The sequence below is a fragment of the Mauremys mutica genome, chromosome 19, assembly GCF_020497125.1.
Source record: "Mauremys mutica isolate MM-2020 ecotype Southern chromosome 19, ASM2049712v1, whole genome shotgun sequence".
NCBI lineage: Eukaryota > Metazoa > Chordata > Testudines > Geoemydidae > Mauremys > Mauremys mutica.
Genome location: NC_059090.1, coordinates 17,761,553 through 17,784,248, shown reverse-complemented (window position 1 = coordinate 17,784,248; position 22,696 = coordinate 17,761,553). Strand labels below are relative to the sequence as shown.

The window sequence follows — 22,696 nt, the reverse complement described above, 5'->3', positions numbered from 1 at the left end:
AGAGGGTATTTGAGTCTCCCTGTTCAGCTGGGGCCTGAGTCTCCAGAGATGAGAATCCAGAGTAACTCAGGAAGCCAGTTGAATGACAGCAGTAGAACTGGTATGAGAGGAAGCCTGGCTCCCCTCTCTGAGAATGGTACCAGCTGTGATTGTAGAGTGATGCATCTGCCCCCTAGGAATGGATCTGAGATTAACTCATTTCACAGCTGGCTATCAAGGAAGCCTCCATCTGGTTGCCAGCCTAAAGTGACTTCAAAACACTGACCTGGGGCAGAAGGTTCTGAAATTCCCTTCCTCTGATCTCTCTACAGTGTCTGTCCTTGAGGAACAGTCCCCATCAACGGCTGCAATGCCCCAGAACTGACTTTGCGGAGAGCCGTGTCCATGGCTGAAGGCAAGGATGCGCCATGGACGTCAAGGTCAGTTTTTATTGGCAGCAGAGCCTTTGGGGAAAGTGGAATATTGCTCTTAGAACAGGCTATGCAGGACAGCAGAAGAGCAACAGTTTAAAAATAGAGGCTTCAAAAAATCAGTTTGCTTCCACAACAGGAAATGAAGAGGGAAAAATATGAAAGTAAGTGCTTCAAAACAGAATGTGTTACAGCATGGGATTTCCATAGATAAGAGAAAAAACAATGAAATGGCCATCTGAAAAAATAGTTCAGCAGGAGGAGAAAATGACTAACCCCAAGAGATTGTTATTGCGTAGTGTGGATGAAGAGAGGAACCGCCCCACAACTGTTCACCTTAATACCTCTGCTACTGCTGGGAATGGGATGGCTCTGGGAAAGGTGAAGGTGCAGCCTTTTGCTTTGGCATGAAGGGTTAGGGTTTCTAATGTCCATGGAGCGGGCTGGCTCGCCCCAGAAGGGCTAGAGGCCGGGGGTAGCTGGCCCTGGTTACTGAGGAGGCACACCTGAGCAAGGATCAGTTGATTCCCCTGTGCTGAGCAGCAGAGAGGGGGGATGCTCAGGGAGACCAGAGAAAAGCATAGAAGAGGCTTCAGCAGAGAAACCTGGGACTTGGAAGTAAGACAACAGGCAGGAAAGGCCTGGGCATGACTATATAAGGGGGTGAATGGAGAGACTTGAGAGCTTTTAGTTTTAATCTTTGTTAATTTAATAAACCAGGGCCTCCGAAGGGCTGTGAATGGACGACAGGGTTTGAGAGTAATTGAAGATGTCCCTTGGAGGGGGAAACTGAGGTAGGGGCTGGAGGCCACACTAGGACAGTCCACATGATGCTGAGGACTAAACAGACGCTGGCAACAGATGTGCAGCTAGTGTGCTCAGATACCTGCTTAGCGTGCTGATCAGCGATGTTTCCATGGGCTCCCTCTGTTTTATGTGTCCTGTGGAGTCTTGTCTTAGTAAGCTGTTTGGGGCAGGGACTGTCTCTTTGTTCTGCGTCTGTACAGCACTTAGCATAAGGGGGTCCCGGTCCACGACTGAGGCTTCTAGGTGCTACCACAATAAAATTACCTTCTTGGCAAAAATACAGACAATAAGGGAACTAGGTGGCTCAGGGGTAACAGGGCCATCCGAGAGCTGGTCTGCACTGAAAAGTTAGATTGACCCAGCTACATCACTCCACCTAACCAGCATAGCCAGCGCCAGGCTGATGGAAGAATTCTTCCACCGCCCGAGCTACCACCTCTCGGGGAGGTGTATTAACATCAGCAACGCGAGAACCCCTCCCATCACTGTCGTGAACTTCTACGCTGAACCGCCACTGCAGCTGTAGCATTTTAAGCGTAGACAGAAGCAGAGATCCTCACGTCTGCACTTAAAATGCTACCAGCGGCACAGCTGCGTCATTGCTTCAGTGTAAATGCTACCTATGGGGAGGGGAGGGGTTCTCCCATTGGCATAGGTACTCCACTTTCCTGAACTTGTGCTGCCTACACGGGGACTGAGGTCACCTTAACGACGTGGTTTAGGGGTGTAGATTTTTCACACCGCTGACGAACAGAGTTCAAGCGACCTCCTTTTCTAGGGTAGACCAGGCCTCAGGCTTCAAATACATGCCAGGGTTGGCAGTGCTCAACATTTCGTGCTGTCTGTCTCACATGAAGTGTGGAGAATTATCTTATTGCTAAAGCTGGCCTCTTTATGCCAGGTTGGAGGGGTATTGCCAATGCAGCGTCTATGGGAAGCTTGCGGTGCTGCTGCCCATGCTGAAACCATTCTGTATAGGAAAAACAATACTTAGCACTTTCACTGAGCTGCAAGCACCTTCGGAAGGGCCTCTTGCCTACACCAGTGTGATGCCAATGATGTCACGGGAGTTACTCTTGATTTACACATGCATAACTGAATTTGGGCCCTTTATCTCCACTTTATGCATGGGTTAATGGAAGCACAGGAAAGGCTGCACCTTTAATTAGAGTGAATGATATTCATGCACAGATGGGTAGAAGGAATCCAGAAAATAAGACATGCAGCACAGTAAAGAGATAAATATGCCCCCCCGCCCCCGTAAATTTTCCTTTAAGGAGGCGGCTGCCCTCGCCCACCCGGAACAGGAGCGTGTTAAATGACTCTAATGAAATAACTGTCTCCTGACAGGATTACGTTTTTTCATTTCCTGCAATTGTCTGCAGTTCCTGTTTGGGGAGCATTCGCACTCCCACAATGCTGCCCTGCAACCAACTGTATCAGTGACTCACTTCCTCTCCCAGCAGAGGCATTGCCCTGCCTCTGGAATGAATGACTATCCTCCAGTCACACACTGCATTAACCTTCCCTCCAATTCAGCCCTCCAAACCCCACTCGGCTCAGCCGGCTGTAGAGGGCACCAGAGCATCAGCAAGAATTTCTAACAGCCCCAAAGCCAAGTTCTCTCCTCCCTTGAAAGATGCTGGGGAGCGGGGAGAAACAGTGTAGCACAGGCTCCGGGTTGTCTCACTCCACGGGAGTGGTTTTGGGGGGTACCCTGAACCGTGTTCTGAAACCATGTGGCAATGCTGATTTTGTGCTGGGGGGGTTGTGGTACCACTTAACAGAGACTGTGCCACTGGGCTGTGGAAGAGCGGAGAGGGATTACTAGCCTTCTCCAGGGACAGTCGGGAGATGCCATTACAAACCTAATAATAATTATGAACAAATGTATACCAGCCAATGTTATTTCTCATGTAAGAAGGCTGGGAGACGATGCAGACTCAAACCATGTAGCGGGGTAGCCGGCTGCATCATAGGTGTCTGTATCTGTATATCTAGTACAGGAGCACCACTTAACAGTTCTACAAGTGAGCCGACAAAGCTTAAGCTACTGCACATGGTCTCTGGCCTTTGTTTCCCTGTAGGAAGACTGGCTCCGTGCTCCTGCCAGTGGCATCAGTGTGGATCACGCGGGGTGGTCACCCCGCTCCTGCCCTGAAGGGCTTAAAAGCAGCCCTGGGGAAGGGTGTGTGTGTGTGTGTGTGTGTGTGAGAGTGAGAGAGAGAGAGAGAGGCTGATTGGGGAAGCAGCCACAGCTGGGGCCATGCCCCAATCAGGCCACAACTGGCCCTATAAGAGAGCTGAGGGCCAGAGGCTGTAGGAGACTCTCTCTAGCTTCTGAGGGAGAAGGATGTAGCTGCCTGAGCGCTGAGATGGGTACCTGAGGTGGAGCAGTGCTGGAGGCGGGCAGAGGGAGCTGGGGAGCTCCTGCCTACTAAAACCCCAGGCTGCAGGCCTTGCTAAAAGGCCAAGAGGGTACTGGGACAGCCCAGGGATAGGCAAAGGCAGCTGGTCCTAACCCCCCTTGCCGATGATGAGTGGTTCACAGGCTGCAGTGAGCAGGGGCTAGGTGGTGACTGGCAGTAGCCACTGAGGCAAGGCGGGGATAGAGGGTCGGAGGTTCCCCTGGGTGGGGAGACCCAGGTTGTGGGTCACTGCTGGGGGCAGAACCCTGATGTAGAAGGGCACTGGGGTCTGGGAGGGAACAGGGGGCAGCGGCAGGTGAGATACCAGCCTGCAGAGGGCACTCTGGGATGGAAGAGCTAATTCCCAGGATGACCAGCAGGAGGTGCTGCACCAGTGAGTTGTCACCCCGCCACAGGAGCTCTCAGTTTATTTCAATGGCATAGCAATAGCAACAGCAGCAGAGCGTGGCAGGGCTGACATAATGTGCATCTTTATTATTTCTTTAGATTTAAAAATAGCCCCCACAAAAAGCTCACAGCAGCCTGACAACTGAGCTGGGGTAAAATTGTCCGAAGAGATTTAAGAGCCTGTGTCCCACTCATTTTCAGTAAGACTGAAGCGTACTCTAGGAAAGGTTTGCCATTATAGCTGTATTGGCTAACCTTCCTAGTGTAGACAGCTTATACCAGCAAAAGAGTGCTTTGGGCAGCTTAGCTTATATAAGCTGTGCTAACAAAAGCATTCTTGCCTACACTAGGTCTTTTGCTGGTATATTAAAAAAAAATCACACCCATAGTCAATATTACTGGACTGACAAAAGTTTTAAGTGTCGACCTGGCCTGACTTTTGATACTGGGACTTAGGCTGGTAAGTCACATCGGCGCTTTTGAAAATTTTACCCTTAGGCCTAGTCTGCAGTAGAAAAGTTAAACAGTGTAACCACTGGTCAGATAGGGGGTTGATTTTTATTTTTATTTTTTCTGATTTAGATATAAGCCCTAGTGTGGATGCAGTTATACATGTAAAAAGATGCTATATATTGATGTAGGGACTGGAACGGGAATGAGCTATACTAGCATAAGCACCTTTATATTTGTATAACTGAATCCACAATGGGGACACTTTGCTGCCTTAAGTACACAGTCTACTGTAGTTAAAGCCAAAAATCTTTCTAATGCAATTAGTCTCCTCTTGCTCAGTGAGAGTTTCTGAGCTTGGAACAGAACAATATAGCATTTTCTTCGCTCTCATCAATTTCCCAAGGTTTGGTTGCAGCAGAGCGAAGCACCCGATCAATCTCTCTAGCTCTGTGTCTTAATTTGTGCAGCCCGCACCTCAATTGCATTATTGCCAATTAATCTTTTGGACTGTCAGAATTCATATAACGAGGATGGAAGGCCACTTTCCCAACCTATGACAAGTACTTACTTCAGCACGTAACTGGATGGCAACAGCCACATAAAACAGCGGAGTTCTTACAATCTTGGCTTCCTTTCCCTGCCTCTAGTACAACGGATGCATCTTTACTTCTTTCTGACCTACTAGTTCAGGGGTTCTCAAACTGGGGGTTGGGACCTCTCAGAGGGTTGTGAGATTATTACAGGGGGGTTTGTGAGCTGACAGCTTCCACCCCAAACCCCACTTTGCCTCCAGCATTTATAATGATGTTTAAATATATAAAAAGTGTTTATAGTTGTATAGAGGCTTGCTATGTGAAAGGGGTCACCGGTAAGAGTTTGAGAACCACTGCACTAGCTGATTCTTTGCATACATTGGGGGGCAGAGTGGGTCAGGGCTTGTAGAAAAGCAGCACCTCAGGAAGTCTTTCTATCGACTTCATTAGGCCTTGGACCAAGGCCATAGTGATCAGAAATTTAATCCAATACTCATCTGTGAGGTCCATGTTTAGCTTCAAGGAAAATATTTCTACTTCAACTGGTCTTTGCGCTGCAATTGAAGGGGCATGCTCAGCTATTAGGCAAGCATGGCTGTTTGATATTTGGTACATTTTTGCAGTCAGGATCCTTAAAGCAGTGCTTCTCAACCAGGGGTACACGTGCCCCTGGGGATAGGCAGAGGTCGTCCAGGAGGTACATCAACTCGTGTAGCTATTTGCTTGGTTTTACAACAGGCTACATGTAAAGCCCTGTGAAGTCAGTACTAACTAAAATTTCATACAGACAAGGACTTTATACTGCTCAATATACTGTACACTGAAATGCAAGTACAATATATATATTCCAATTGATTAATTTTGTAATTATATGGTAAAAATGAGAAAATAAACCATTTCACTACTAGTGTGCTGTGACACTTTTGTGGTTTTGTCTGCTTTTGTAAGTAAGTTGTTTTTAAGTGAGGTGAAATTTGGGGGTACACAAGACAAATCAGACTCCTGAAAGGGGTACGGTAGTCGGGAAAGGTTGAGAGCCACTGCCTTAAAGGCTCTGAACCAATGGTGGGCAACCTGTGGCCTGCAGGCCACACGCGGCCCATCAGGGTAATCTGCTGGCAGGCTGAGAGACAGTTTGTTTACATTTTCACGGCCGCTCGCAGCTACCAGTGGCCATGGTTTGCCGTTCCTGGCCAATGGGAGCTGCGGGAAGTGGCAGCCAGCACGTCCCTGCTGCCCGCGCCGCTTCCTGCAGCTCCCATTGGATGCTATGGGAGGATACTATAATGGGGAGCTGGAAATTCTGCAGCTCTAGTGAGGTCTAGGCAGTCCTCGATCTCCTGGGTTTAGAGCTGCCTTCTAGGAAGTCCTTGGCTCGTGTAGGTGGGGAATCTAGGCCCACCCACTCCACTGGATTCCAGTCTGCTAGAGGGATCTTTTCTCTGGCAGCTGCCTTTCTCCTCGGGAGCTCCTGTTCTGCCATCCTTAACCTCTTATGGCCAGAGTCTTCCCTGCCTAATTAACTGCCTCCCAGTTACTCACTGAGTTAGCAATGCCGAGGTGAGCCTGCGATGCCCCATTCCCCCTGGTGGAGCCTGCAGATGTAGGCTGGGCCCCTAACCTCGCCAGTTGTAAGCTCTCTGGGGGCATGGGCTCAAAGTCCATGACCGCAGCTGGGACACATTACGGTAATACAAAGAAGGATGATAAAATAGTCCATAAAGGCATGGATTGCCTCTCCCAAGGGTAACAAAGATCCGATTGTCTCTGGCTATTTCTTGGGCTCAAGCCACAGCCACCAGCCCATTAACACAACTTACTTTTTTTTTTTTTTTGAAGTAACCACTAGCTTACTTGTGTGACGGCCAGCACATCAGCTAAGCGACCTGTCACCTCCGCTTTGCATCCTCTTCATCATTTTTTTCACAGCTTTTCATAGATCAACATGCCCTGCTGAGTTAGATTTAACAAACTGCAGGCAGAAAAATACACAGGCACAAGGGGCACCTCCCATGGCAGCAATGTGGAACAAAAATGTTGGAAAACAAGAGGTTTTGAAGCCTGCAGTGTATATATACCTTTGGAAAACAAAAGCTCAGCAAAGGGTGAGAATTAAGGGCTTAGATGCTTACAAAACCAGCTGTAACTGATTAGCTTTAATGCCCAATTAAACGTCCACGGTAAGCAGTGATGCTGAGGACACCAGGTACAGTAGTTGGAGAGGTAAACACTGTTTGCCATGGTGCCCACTGTGTCATATGTTCTTGAGCAGAGGTGCAAATCAGATTCAGCAAACACAGCACAAAACATCCCTCCGGACTAGAATGAATCCTCAGTACTCAGTGATCTTTTAAGAGCTAGGATTCACTCGCTTGCTTTAAAGAGATAGGAGGAAAAACATGTACGTGTAGCAAAAACTGATGCCCAGCTGATAAACTGAGTTGAAAGGCAATGTGGTCTAGGGGTTAGAGTATGAGATTAGGAGACCTGGCATTTAATCTAAACTCTGCCACTGGTTTGGTGTGTAGTTTTGGGCAAATCTCCTGGGTAATCTCTCTCTCTCTCCCCCTGTAAAATGGGGATCGGTAAATCGGATTATCTATCCACTTCAGAGGGTCATTGGGAAAATGAATGAGTTAACTGTAAATTATTATAATTAGGAACTCCTATAATATAAGCAGATGATGCATTACGCTAGGCACGGTATTAACACAAAGTAACAGACTTTCCCAACACAATTATTTTCTAGATAGATACAGCAAGCTTGCCCAACACCACCCCGCTGGGCACAGAACTCAGCCTTTGTGACTATCTACCCAGGGTCCTAGCCACTAGACTATGCAGCCTTCTCTCTGAAGGGCTTTGAAAATGTGAAGTGGTTGTAGGCCTTGTCTACAGTCAAGATTTTTTTTTCACACTGGGGTAAACTGGACTGGCACTGATAAAGGCCCCATTTTACAGCTACGGCAACAAAGGGGTACAATGTAAAGGGAAATAAGAACTACCCAAGGTATTACAGACCAGTCAGTTTAACTTCAGTACTTGGAAAGATAACAGCAATCAGTTTGCAAACACCTAGAAGATAAGATGATAAATAACAGTCAGCATGGATTTGTCAAGAACACATCATGTCAAATCAACCCAATAGTTTTCTTTGACAGGGTAACAAGCCTTATGGATAGGGGGTAGCGGTAGATGCGATATATCTTGATTTTTAGTAAGGCCTTTTTATGCAGTCTTGCATGACCTTTTCACAAACAAACTGCGAAAATAAAGCCTAGGTGGAGCTACTATAAGCTGGGTACATAACTGGTTGGAAAACTGTTCGCAGAGAGTAGTTATCAGTGATTCACAGTCAAGCTAGAAGGGCAGATCATGTGGGGTTCTGCAGGGATCAGTTCTGAGTTCGGTTCTGTTCAATATCTTCATCAATAATATAGATAATTGCATAGAGAGTACACTTAAAGTTTGTGGACAATACCAAGCTGGGAGGGGTTGCAAGTGCTTTGGAGGATAGAATTAAAATTCAAAGTGGTCTGAAGTAAATAGGGTGAAATTCAATAAGGACAAATGCAAAGTGCTCCACTAAGGAAGGAACAATCAGTTGCACACCTACAAAATGGGAAATGACTGCCTAGGAAGGAGTACTGCGGAAAGGGATTGGGGGGGTCATAGTGGACCACAAGCTAAATACGAGTCACCGGTGTAACCCTGTTGCAAAAAGAGCAAACATCATTCTGGGATGTATTAGCAGGAGTATTGTAAACAAGACACGAGAAGTAATTCTTCCGGTCTAGTCCATGCTGATTAGGCCTCAACGAGAGTATTGTCCAGTTCTGGGCGCCACATTTCAGGAAAGATGTGGACAAATTGGAGAAAGTCCAGAGAAGAGCAACAAAACTGTTAAAGGTCTAGAACAGTGGTTCTCAACCACGGGTCCGAGGCCCCCTGGCGGGGGGCGTGAGCAGGTTTCAGGGGCCTTGGACAATTGCGCTGCTTGCTATCGCCTAACACTAGCCCTGTCTTTTAATCCACTGGATATGCAGGAAAAACATTTTTGTGGCACAAGTGGGCCACAGAGTTTTTATAGCATGTTGCGGAAGGGGTGGGGGCTCAAAGAATAAGATTGAGAACCTCTGGTCTAGAAACCACAACCTCTGAGGGAGGATTGAAAAATTGGGTTTATTTAGTCTGGAGAAGAGAACAGAGGGGACATTACAGTTTTGAAGTACATAAAAGGTTGTTACAAGGAGGAGGGAGAAAAATTGTTCACCTTAACCTCTGAGGATAGGACAAGAAGCAATGGATTTAAATTGCAGCAAGGGCGGTTTAGGTTGGACATTAGGAAAAGCTTCGTAACTGTCACAGTGGTTAAGCTCTGGAATAAATTTCCTAGGCAGGTTGTGGAATCTCCATCACTGGAGATTTTTAAGAGCAGGCTGGACAAACACCTGTCAGGGATGGTCTAGATAATACTTAGTCCTGCCATGAGTGCAGGGGACTGGACTAGATGATCTCTCGAGGTTCCTTCCAGTCCTACGATTCTATGATCAATATTGGTCAGCGTGATGACAGAAGGCCACTGCCTATTATAGTGCATCTTTGATCTATAGGTATTCGTCAGTTCTCAATATATCACTGAAGCGGCTAACAAGCTAACCTAATTCATGTTAAGTAACATGTACCGTGCTACAAATGCATATTGGAATGAGTTTGGTGAGTGCTGTGCTTCTCCATTATTCACAAGTTTCTACTGTACATGCTCAGCATGAATGCCTTATTTGAGATAAAGGAAAGCATCAAAACAGGAGCATTTGTTGGTCTCCCTGAGAGCACGACTTGCACATCTCTGCAATGCGGTACATCATCTCTGCCTCACAAAACAGCAGCTGTCCATGCAGAAGACAAACTCCTGGTCTATGCAGTCTTGGTGCTGGGATAACTCTGTAGGTTTTTGTTTTGCTCTCCACCACCAATATAGTTCCATTGGCCCAACCCCTAGTGAGGACAGAGTTATACCGGGGCCTTCCACTAGTTTAGCTTATTCCCTTTCTGTATTGGAATAAGCTATCCTGATATAAAACTGTGCCCGTACTGAGAAGAGCTTTAAATATATCCGTGTAGTTAAGGGGGTACAACTTTGCATCAACGAGACCGCCGACATTTGAAAGTGTAGTACACAAGACAAAATCCTAACAGTTGTGCAGCTACACATGCCAATAATGATAAAAATGGTCATTGTACACCTGCAGCATCAGTTTCCACTTTCATGTGCAATGGCCATAGTCACACAGGCATTTTCTGTCACCTGGATTCTCCCTTTACTCTGATTGACTCACGACAATCTTCTTCCCTCACCTTAATGCTGCCATTAGCCAATGATCATGGCCGTTCACATGAGCATGAGACCGCTGGCTTCTCTCTCTCTCTCTCAAGCAGCTGAATACGCAAAGATTGTTGCATCTAAGAGCCAGGATATCCTGGTTCAGTGAATAGGGTAGAAAAGCAGTCAATACACCTGCTTTTGTTTCTGGCCTCACCATTGATTCACTGCGTGACCACAGCCCAGTCACTCAAACGCTCTATGTGCCAGTCTTCCCCATCCGTGAAAGTGGGGCTAATGCTACTTATTGACCTTTGTAAAGGGCTTTCAGATCCACATGAGCAAAGTAATGCGACACAGTGATCCAGGGGCGTGGGTATGGCCCGGGGGCTCAAGAGGCCTGCGTTCTAGTCCTGGGATGCCTGCTGGTTGGTAGGGTGATATTAGGCACATCTCCTACCGCTATACTGTCTTTAGACGCCCAGCTATTTGGTGCACAAACGCTGACTGGACGTGCAGCCCTAGCGTAATGGGGCCCTGACCTTGCTTGGGGCCTGTAAGCATTACTGAAATATGAACAACGTACCTGACGAGTCAGGCTTGAGGTGTTTTGACCAGCCCACGAGAACAACCGTTACCTGGGATATGTGCGTCCCACAGCACAAGCGATTCCCAGCACCCCTCAGATTGCTGTACTGCGTAAGGCAGCCTGTTTATTTCTCTAGCGACGGTTGACCTTCGGTTCAGCCGATATCTAAAACACATTCTCCGAAGACAGGGAGTTCACAGCACTGAAATATGTAATTATAGGGATGCACCCAGGCATCTAACAGAACAGCATGAGTTCATTCCTGCTGACTTGTCGTGGTTTTCAGACACTGAAACGGACGGGTCTTGAAATGTGACTTGTCTGCAGATGGCCTGGATGCCCCGCCTCCTACAGCCCTAAGATCTTTGGGGTTGGGCCGCTGGCCTCCTGGTCCCAGAGCACCTTTCCCATTCCTGACCCTTACGACGACTCCTGCTTCTTTCCTGCAGGATTCTGTACGGCTCCTGCTGTTGGCCAGCTACCCACACCAGACTGAAGCATATTTCCAAGGCTGCTTCCCACCATCTCTGCTGGTTCTCTGATATCTGTCCCCACGTAGCGTGGGCCTGCCCCTGTTGCTTCTGAGCTCCCTTCTGCGGGAGCAGCAATTCTGGCATCCACCCAACTCGGGTTCAACTTTCCTCAGCAAAGAAAGTCTGTACGGTGGGTGTTTCCGTTTTCACCTTCCCTTAGGGGCTCTTTTCTCTGTTATGGTCCCGTGCCATGGAGTACAACCACCTTACAGTTTCTCTCTGCCCCTCACCTTGGGGTTCCTGTCAGGGACAGTGCATCACCGAGCCCTTGTATCAGACGTGACCGTCCTGCAGTGCCTGCATTCTCCACCACCTGCGACTCGTTGCTCTACTCACCATTGAAAGGCACCACCTCCTGGCGGTTCTGGGGATTAGCGCCGTGCGGCCAACGCCCCTTCCAGCAGTTTACAGACTGTCCGTTTCTCCTCTGCAGCCTGCTCTCTCGCTCTCAGGCACCACAGCTGTCCTCTTTGTGACTCAGCCCTCTGGCCAGGTCACTTGTGGTTTTCCCTTTGGTGGTGGGAGGGGATGTATCAAAGTTCCTGCTCTCTCGTAATCGCAGGGAGTCTTCTGCTTCACTGCCTCACAGGGCCACTCCCCAAGTGGCTGGCAGGGGAACCTGGGTCTGCCCTCTACTCTGGGTTCCACCTCAGGGACACTACATGACAGCCACAGCCAAGGTCCTTTCCCTGCACCTTTCTGCCTTTCTCTGAGCCACGTCCATGCCTCCTGGCCCTCCCCACTCCTCTGGGTTTGTCAGTCTCTTCACTCCCTCCTCCCAGGGTGTAACTTGAGGCAACTCATCTCTGCAGTCTCCAAACGCTCCCTTCCTTCTCCCAAGAAGGGACGGCCGAGTCCTTCCCTGCAGCCTCCTCTGCTTTCAGTTTCCAGTCTTTTGTTGAAGCCCTGCTTGTCCCTCACAGGTGAACATCTCTCTAATTAGCTGCCTCCAGCCTAATTAGCCGATTGGGCCCAGTGTGGGGAGCACACCCCATCATAGAGTATTACACCGTTGGGTAAATAAAGGCACCGAAGAGTGATTTGTTCCAGGCTGTGTTCGGGCCTCGTCTACACTAGACTATCCCTAAGATTTCCCACCTTTGCTATCACAGGTCCCCCTCTACTGGTAAGGCGATGGTGGCAATGCTAGTGTAGAGAGCATGCTGGGATTTTAACAACTCGTGTCTGATTCAGCTCAGGCCAGGCTTTAGGGACACAATCACCATGGAGTCACAACAGTGGGAAATTATGGGGGTGGGAGGGAAAGCCTGGTCTTGTGTCAGCAGCAATGCTAGAAATAGAGTCCTGACGTCCAGTTATTCTTTATATGATCGTAGACCTCAGCCAAGATGAGGGCTCCCTGGGGCTAGGCCCTGCACATACACACAGTGAGACACAGTCTTTAAATTGCAATGAACTCGGTGCTGGGGCTCAAGTAATTTTTTTACTTTCATAACTGAGGCATCAAGCCCAGAGGTGTCGGGGCTCTGAACAGCCAAGCCCAGAGGTGCTGGAGCTCAGGCCTGGCAAACTCTGGCATAAATTAAGCACTGCTGAGACAGTCCCTGCCCAAAGAGCTTATCGTTTTAACGGACAAAACAAAGGAAGCATTATCCCCCGACACAAGTGAGGGATCCTGGGATTTGCCCAGGGTCCCACAGGAAATCCAGAGCTGAACCCAGATTGTCCCAGTGACAGCGCCTCAAGGTGAGGAAAGATGAGCCTCTAGTTATTCCTGAACCATTGATCACACAAACCTGTAGCAAAAGTAACAGGAACACGCACTCCCAGCAAACTCTGAGCTGCAGGAATGGGCTCCTATTTCTTAATGCAGTCCTAGAGCGTTTGATATTTTGCCACACACACACAAAAAAGTTTTCAGAATGTCTCCCTAAACCCTCCAGGGCGTAGCAACCTATTCTGGCTAGAGCAAGAAGAAAACTTCCCAAGGGGAATTTGTTGATTTAAGGGCACTGTCTTCAATTTTTATCTAATTCAACTTTCCCATGGGAAAGAAACACATGCAGCTTCATGCCAGCATCCCCCTTCCCTCCCCTCCCACCATAATCAGCGCCACAAGGGAAAGTGGAGGGCGGGGGCAGGAAGGGAATGCATCAGAGCAAGAAATAAACAGCAAATTGCATTGAGCAATTGTCACCTGCTGCATGATGGAAATGCTACGCAGCATGGTTTATTAACCTATTTGGCACACCCTCTCGCGTGTCTCTCCAACTATCTGTAACAAAAGAAAACAGTGGCTGCTGAGATTTGTACACCTTCTCCCCCCTCCAACAATTTTCCCACAATAGCTTAGGGTTGAATTTTGACTTCTTCCAATTGTGTATGTGTAAAGAGGATCAATTGCAAATATGCTGTACCACTAGAATGTTAATGCCCAAAACCCAAGGAAGCCGGGAAAACTCAGATGTAATGTGACTTGTTCCTTCTAACCTTTTGGGGCTGCATGGAGACTGCACATTCCAGATATTGAGTAAAATGTGTCCCTGGGCATGTGGTTCAGTACCCTTAAAAGTGACAGAGCGTTAAATACAGCCAGGCAGTGTGTAAGTGATAGAGGGCTGGACCTGCCAGCAGTGTGCATCCCCGCAGGGCCTTGTAAAATGCACCACTATTCTCAGGCCTGGCCTACTGGAAGAGCTAAATTGGGCCTTACATCAATCTATTTACATAAGTGCAGATCTCTACTGAAACCAGTTGAATTCTCATTTAGGCTGATTTAGCATAATGTGGTCAATGCTTACATGATGGAAGCCATGGAAGTAGATAGATACATAGCCATATTGCCAATCCCCCATGCTCAGAAATCAGGATTCCCCCAAACCATGCAACGATTTACAAAAAACAATACTACTTTTTCTTGCAGGGAAGGGATAGCTCAGTGGTTTGCACATTGGCCTCCTAAACCCATGATTGTGAGTTCAATCCTTGAGGGGGCCACTTAAGAACTTAGAGTAAAAATCAGTGCTTGGTCCTACTAGTGAAGGTAGGGAGCTGGACTCAATGACTTCTCAGAGTCCCTTCCAGTTCTATGAGATCTCCATATATTTATTCACCATCTGATTTTTGAATGTTGGGGTGCATTCAGGTCACACGTTTAAGCTTTACTTCACAACCAGGAGGGGTAGGAACTTGCTAAAAAACATTAACAAATTTAAAAAAAAACAAACCTGAGATTGTCACAACTCACATGACTCCTGCTGTTGGGGCTTTAAGAAATGCATCAAATATCACAAGACTTGTTATGAAACTGGGAGAGATGACAACCCTGAAATAGTCACTTGTAGAGTTGGGGAAGTACCAGCAGTGCAAAGATTAAACAGAAAAAACAAGGAAGGAAGGAAATGGGGAGGCTGTTGCAGGGCTGGCTACTCAGGGCCTAATTCATGCAGAGTATCATTCCACTGAAGTCAATAGAGTGACACCAGGAATGAATTCAGCCCTGGCTCACTAGAAGGGGATGTGCTGGTTATTACCTCATGACACTGGGGTGTTGTTATCAGAGAGTTTGACAGGAGCCAGGATTCCAGTAAGAGTCACCAGGCATGGACAGAACAAACTTTCTCACAGTCTCTGATTGTTAGGAAGGCTGAGAATAAAACTACTTTTCTCCCAAACAAAACACAGTGGTTTTCTTAGTACTTTTTAAAAAAAAACACAAATAAGAAACCAATCCCAATTGAGATGAATGAAACCAGCCCTGTTCCTCCTCCCTGAGTGTGATTTATCCTGTGACTTTGAGCTGAAAAAAACTGTTGTCTGTGACCAGTTCTCGGACCATCCAGTGCCCGATACACACGTGCAAAATGTGCATTATTTCCCCGAAGATGCTCATTTAGTTTTTAAATAACTGCAGGTCTATTTCTGCTCTCTGACTGGATCTGTGCCAGTCCTGATGTTCCCATCCTGATTCTACCAAGACACAGTACCAAGAATTCAAAGAAAGCAAGAACTGACGTCACATCAGGGGTGTGAAAAAACCCACCCCTCTGAACAACATAAGTTGCACCAACAGAAGCACTGGTGTGGACAGTGCTATGTCAGCGGGAGAGACTCTCCCGCCAACAGAGCTCCTGCCGCTTGTTGGGGTGATTTAATTATGTCAACAGGAGAGCTCTCTCCTGGTAGCATAGCGTGGCTATACGAGCAATCTTACAGCAACACAGCTTCATCGATACAGCTGTGCTGCCATAATCTCACTAGTGTAGCCATGGCCCAAGACTCAAGGAACTCAATCTATTTAGCTTAACAAAGAGAAGGTTAAAGGGGGAGTTGTCAGTATTTGGACTGTAATCGTGGGGAGCACATATTTGATAATGGGCTCTTCAGTCTAGTACAGAAAGGTATAACAGCTAGTGTATTTAGAACATAGTGACCAGCATTCAAGTCCTGGCTTCCTACATATGTGATTGGTCGAGGAATTGTCTCTGTTATCTTCAGTTCACGGCTTTATTCCGACTGCCAAGATAAACGAGTATCTTTTTTTAAAAGTCCTGATAATAATGGTAATATCCAGAATAAACAGCATTTAGATTATGTTACATTTTCAAAGCACTATAGAAACATTCAAAATTGTGCTAATGCAGTAGTAATAAAAATCATATTTTCTACCCATGTTAGGTTTCGTAAAATTATTTTTAAAAAAGCTGAACATTTTGGACTTGAATAGGGTTCAGAACAATTAGTTCATTGTTCTCTTGGACACTTACCCTGCAAACCCTGATGCGTGTGTGTAACTTGTTGCTCTGTGAGTAGTCACAGAGGGGAATCACGTGATACATACATAAGTCTTTGCAGGATTGCAGTCTTGGGCTTTACAGCGGTGTAGAGGAAGCAACTCTGCTTCCATTCACAGTACGTGTTAGATGTTCCACACCAACTCCAGAGTACCCATCTCTTTGCATCTTGCACTCATGGTGCTAGTCATTTAGTTAATGGGTGCACTGAGTGGCTTAAACACAGAAGGCTGCAACCATCATAATCCAGAGTCTAAATATAGAATCAGAAATGTGGGGCTGGAAGGGACCTCAAAAATTATCTAGTCCAGCCCCCTGTGCTGAGGAAGTACCACGTGTATGTAGGCATCTCTGACAGGTGTTTGTCCAACCTGTTCTTAAAAACCTCCAGTGATGGGGATTTCACAGTGCTTAACTATCCTTATAATTAGAAATTTTTTCCTAATATATAACCCACATTTCCTCTTGCTGCAGATTAAGCCAATTTAACTTCAGAAAGGGAATCTACACAAAAACAAGGACACTAGTTAAACAGAAATTATAAGGAAGAGTTACAAGGGTGAAATACCTTAAAATAAACATATAACCCCAAACAATAGTTAAAAATAAAACCAGGCAGAGGACCCAAAAATGCCATCATGATTAAACCACAGAGTAAAAGAGGCGGATGGGGCAAAAAGGCATCCTTTAAAAATTGGAAGTCAAATCCTAGTGAGGAAAATTAGAAAGCATCATAAACTCTGGATCACTAACTGGTTAAAAGATAGGAAACAAAGGGTAGGAATAAATGGTCAGTTTTCACAATGGAGAGAGGTAAATAGTGGAGTCACCCAAGGATCCGTACTGTACTGTTCAACACATTCATAACTAATCTGGAAAAGGGAGTGAACAGTAAGGTGGCAAAGCTTGCAGATGATACAAAATTAAAAAGTTAAAGCCAAAACTGAGTAAAGAGATCTTCCCAAATTGGGTGGCAGAATAGCACATGAAACTTAATGTTGATAAGTGCAAAGTAATGCACGTTGGAAAATACAATCCCGATTATACATACAAAAAGATGGGGTCTAAATTCGTTATTACTACTCAAGAAAGAGAGCTTGGAGTCATTGTGGATAGTTCTCTGAAAACATCCACTTAGTTTCTTTGACGGCTGCTGCCCCCTAACAGAAAGTTAGGAACGATCAGGACAGGAATAGAAAATACCATAGTGCCGCTACGTAAATCCATGGTATGCCCACACCTTGAATACTGCGTGCAGTTCTGGTCAGACCCTCTCAGAAAAGATAGACAGTATTAGAATTGGAAAAGTTGCAGAGAAGGGCAACAAAAATGATGAAGGGTGTGGAACGGCTTCCTTACAAGGAGAGGTTAAAAAGACTGGGACTGTTCAGCTTAAAAAAGACAACTAAGGGGGAATATGAGGGAGGTCTATAAAATTATGAATGGTACAGAGAAAACAAATAGGGAAGTGTTATTTACCCCTTCACGTAACATAATAACTAGGGGCCAACCAATGAAATGAATAGGCAGCAGGTTTAAAACAAAAGGAAGTACTTCTTCACATACACCACACAGTCACCCTGTAGAACTCATTGCCATGGGATGTCGTGAAAGCCAAAAGTATAACTGGATTCAAAAAAGAATTCGATATGTTCATGGAGGATACTCTCATTAATGGCTATTAGCAGAGATGGTCATGGATGTAGCCCCATGCTCCATGAGTTCCTAAACCTCCAGCTACCAGAAGCATATGGCACTAGCCACTGTTAGAAACAGGTTACGGGGCTAGATGGGCTTATGTTCTTATAAATATGTACAGCCCCTAGCACAAAGAGGCCCCAATCCTGATCAGGGCGTCCAAGTGCTACCACAATGGAAATAACAGATAATTAGTACTGCCCAACCCCAAACACTCCAAAATTGTGTTAGCCTCCCATCCTGCCCCATCCTCTGCAAAAACCCAAGAGATTAAAAAAACATTAAATTTTGGTTCCTGTTATTTGCTTTTGGGGTTCTGTGCCCTAAGGTTCTGACCTTTATTGTAAAATGCATTGAGATCTACGAACGAAAAGTGCTAGATAAGAGCTAGGTATTTATTTATTTACTTTCACGTTTTTCTCTGCAACCATGAACCGAAAGCTGAGCTTCTCAGTCACTGGGGCCACTGGTAAAACATCATGAATCTCTTCTGCAGAGCTGAAAGCTGCTTTTTTTCCACACAGCTTTTATTTCCATGTCAGTCTGTCTTGGGTCTCTGTTTCACCATAGTCCAAGGGAAGCACTCTGATAAATTGCACGCTCTCTCCTGTACATTCCAGCAGATACTCAAAGCTTGGCCTGTTTGCTAAACTGGGACCTGATCCTGTTATATATCATCTGCAGGCAGACTCCTGTATCCGCACGGAACCCCAGGACTTGAATGGGGCTTTGTGTGGGTGCAGCACGTTGCACAGTGCAGGATCAGGGCCTTGGGCACTAAACAAGGGAGTAGGCAAGTGTTCTAGTCCTTAAGGTGGACTGGCATTGAGGGTAGGGTGACCAGACAGACAGTGTGAAAAATCGGGATGGGGGTAATAGGCGCCTATATAGGAAAAAGACCCAAAAATTGGGACTGTCCCTATAAAATCGGGACATCTGGTCACCCTTATTGCGAGCACCATTTTCAACCTGGGTCCAGCATAAAAGAGGGAATCCACATTTATCATACACAATATACAGCATTCTCTATACCTCTCTCCATCTGCAGTCTTGTGTCTCACTCCTATTTTATTGCTATCACTATTAAGTTATTATAAATAAGTCAGAGACTGCAAGTCTCTTTAATGAATAGTCCCATTATTTCTGGATCAGTCTCTCTACCAAAACTGTTCACTGCTACCCTGCGGCTGCTACAGAAATCCTGATAAGCAAAGTAAAAACAGCCAGACCCTAATCAGGGCACAGTGGGGATGGGACTGAGAACACATTTATCTTTTCTCCAACAAGCCTCCCTAGGATAAAGGAAATGCCCTAATACTCCAGGCATCGTGGACACCAGATGGCTGATTATTAGGTACATTTTATGAAGAGGAAGGAAGTGAGGAGACACAGACCTAAATTTTCATGGTGCTGCAGGGACAGGGGAAAGAAAGTCAGACAGTTAATGGAAAGATTCATATTGGACTTTAATGGGCTTTGCATCAGGCCCTAAGGGGAAAAAGATGCAGGGTTACTTTTCGTCTGTGGGTTAAATCTCAACTCATCAAGGGCCAATCAGGTTAACAGGTGAGTAAAATGTCTTTTCCCCCTACATTATTTTCATCATCATGGTAAATTTATAGCTAGATTTATTTTGCCGGAGCGAGTAGATTTTCATATCAATGTTGCTAGGCTTATTTTAGATAGACAGTCCAGAGATTTTGCATGGAATTGGCTTATCTTCCAAGATCCTGATCCACCATACATATGCTGTGTTTTACTCACGTGAGCATTCCCATTTGAAGCCAATGGCTCTACCTACAGGAGTAAAGTTCAGCATGTGCGTGGTATGTGCAGAATCCAGTACCCTTGAAGGCAAAGTGACAGGTGGTACCTCTAGGAGGCCATGGGGCAGCACCTCATCTGGTGTAAATTGGCATCGCTCAATCGCTGTAGAGTTACACTGATTTACACCAGCTGAGGATCTGGCCCTATAACTGAGTCAAATTCTGCCTTCAGGTACATAGGTGTAGATTCACAGATTTTTAAGGCTAGAAGGCCACCATGATCATGGATATTTACATGGATGTCAGGAATTGCCATAGTTACTAATGACAGTAAAAAAAACACATTGATTTTAAGGGATATTAAACCTTGAGCAACTATTAGGTCTCATCCTGATCTCTGTGTGGGGGAGGGGGCAGATTATTACATAGCTGCCTACTGCACGGCTCTTGTGCCAGACTCTGAAGCATCTGGCACTGGCCACTATTGGAACTATATGCACCTCGGTTCTGATCCAGTCTGGCTGATCATGTGTTCCCAAGATTTAGACTGACCTGCCATCAGGGCCAGATTTAGGGGCAGGCAACCTAGGCCAGCACTGCCGGGCTTGGGAGGCACTGGACTTGGGGGCGCTGTTTTTGTTGTTAGCGACAAAAGGGAAAACAGAATGTCTAAAGTAAAATGTTTCAGGAATTCCATATGTAGATTCATTTTTTCACTAACCTCCTAGAATGTTCTGGACCATTGTAGAATCTTGTGGAACCTTCCAGACTTTCTGAGAACTACGTTTTCCTCAAACCTCCTAGAATGTTGTCAACCGTGCCCTCGCGGGTATATAAGGGGCACAGCGTCGCCAGTCAGTCTTATATGACTGGCACCATTTGGTCTAGGGCTGGCCCTGCCTGCTATATAACACAGGCCGTAGAGTCTCACCCAGTGCTTCCTGCACTGGGCCCAGTAACTTCCGGTTAAGCTAGAGCCTATCTTTCAGAGAATTGCTCGTGTGGACTTACTCAAGATTTATGCAGCAGAATCTGGGCCATCTGTGTAAAGTTCATCTGAGTGCATAGTTACAATGTGAGCTGTTTAACCTGTCAAACCGCTTTTCCTCTATTTAAAACAACAGCCAAAAAAAAAAAAAAAAAAGAGGCCTTGGAGAAGTAAGCTAATAGCTATGTGCTAGGACCTCTCCTAAAAATGTAGGCCCCGCCTTTGATTCGTTACATAAAGAGGAGACAGCGGTAGTCACACGATCCAGTTCCATCAAGTGCTAATGACAGAGGCGGTGGTAAAACAATTAAAACCTTCAGCAGCGTAGGAGCCTCACAGAAGTAATCTCCTGACCCGACAAGTTCGACGGAGCCCTGTTGTGGTGCGTGAGCCTGTTTCCAACTCTCCACACCTCAGACGCTTCCCTTTCCATTGTCAGGCCAGGAGACTGAAGAGGTATGTGTTGCTTTTGAAGTTGCTGCTCTTACAGAATGGAGCTCAAATAAACGGCAAATACACGGCAGGTGTAACAAACACAGCAGGCTCTGCTGGAAGGTGTATGGGGGCGGGGGCTGCAGCTCACCTGCCGCATGGTTCTGTGTGCTACAATTCTCTCCTCATTTTTATTATCCCCATGTTGTTTTGTTAAGCAAATGTTTGTCCTTTTCCTAATACACATCTAACACCAATATACAAATTGTACCAGGGGATTAGCGCCGATATGAGTCAATCGTAGATGTGTTTAACCAAGGAGACAGTAGAATAAAGACCTTAACCTGTGCGATTAGGGCTGGCACATTTCTTTCTTGTTAGACTTACATGTAATAGGAACTCTTTGGCCAGCAAAAAGTTGTCCCTTTACTTGGCCAAGAGTGTAAACAAAAGTTACAGCCTGGCAGGCCTCAAGGGAAAGGGAAGGTTCCTCTCTGGTTATTATTTATTATTTGTATAATGCGTAGAGGCCTCAATAGAGTCTCAAGCCTGGTTGTGCAAATACATAGCAAGAGCCACTTCCTGTCCCAAAGAATTTACAGTCTAAACGGGAAAGTCAGACAAAAGCTGGGGAAAAGTTGCTATTGTTGTAGCACTGTCAAGCTCACGTTGAGCCTCCAAAAATCAGGAGCTAATGATATAAAGACCTCCTATTTTCAGTATTCATAAGTCAAAAATCTGATTGTGAAATCTGGACATGAGGTGACTTTATCTAGCCCTTCAACCAACCTGGTGGAGTTGGCCCAGGAGCATGCTTGGAAGAAATGGTTTAATTTGTAAGATAGATACAGTTTCGACTGAAAAACATCTTGATAAGAAAGCAACACAGATGAAAAGACGGGAAAGGAATTTGGACAAAGAAATTGTTCTGGATGAGTGGGTCACTGTATGACAGGGGTTCTTAACTTTTTTTGCTGGGGCCCCCTTTGGAAATATTTCAGACTGTGACAACCCCCCCCCAAAAAGTGATGACATGCCACCCTTACGTCCGTGCTGCTTCGGGCAGTGATGGTGCCTTCAGAACTGGGCGCCCGGCCAGCAGCCAGTGCTCTCCAGCTGTCCAACTCTGAAGGCAGCGCAGAAGTAAGGGTGGCAATACCATGACCCCCCTACAATAGCTTTGTGATTGTCTTTGGTGTTGGGATCCCCGGTTTGAGAAATGCTGCTCTAATGGAAAGGGGATCTACATCTTCAATTTGTGTAGGTCATAAAGAAAATGTTTATAAATGACTGGATAGATGACATTTGACTTCAATTAAGATCCATCATATTTTTGCTAGTAGGGACATGCTCTGTTTGAGGGAATTGCAGGGAAAGGGGAACGTACTTGCACACGTGGTGGTTGTGTCCAAGAATTAGATGGTTTGGGGAGGAAACTATTCAGAGATTTATCTTATGACAAAATGCCAGCTTCCTAGAGATTCCCCAGACCTGCTTACTTAATGCCGTCATAAAGGATCTATAGTTTAAACAGAAGAGCAAATTAACTTTTTTATTGTTAGCAGCTAGACTCTGTATTGCACATTATTGGAAA

General features: G+C 46.1%; 1 protein-coding gene across 2 annotated transcripts in view; it reads left to right on the top strand.

Annotated features, from left to right (window-relative positions):
• The first annotated feature begins 325 nt into the window (after positions 1 to 325).
• The window catches only part of KSR1 (kinase suppressor of ras 1), a 150,914-nt gene continuing 128,543 nt past the window's right edge, over positions 326 to 22,696 (top strand). The window contains exon 1 of one of the 2 annotated variants that reach the window (XM_044993752.1): positions 326 to 419. In XM_044993752.1, coding sequence (XP_044849687.1) covers positions 408 to 419 — 12 coding nt within the window. In that variant the 5' untranslated portion in view covers positions 326 to 407. Of the gene's footprint in view, positions 420 to 20,518; positions 21,127 to 22,696 lie in introns of those variants that run through there. The other variant, XM_044993753.1, reaches the window with a different exon arrangement.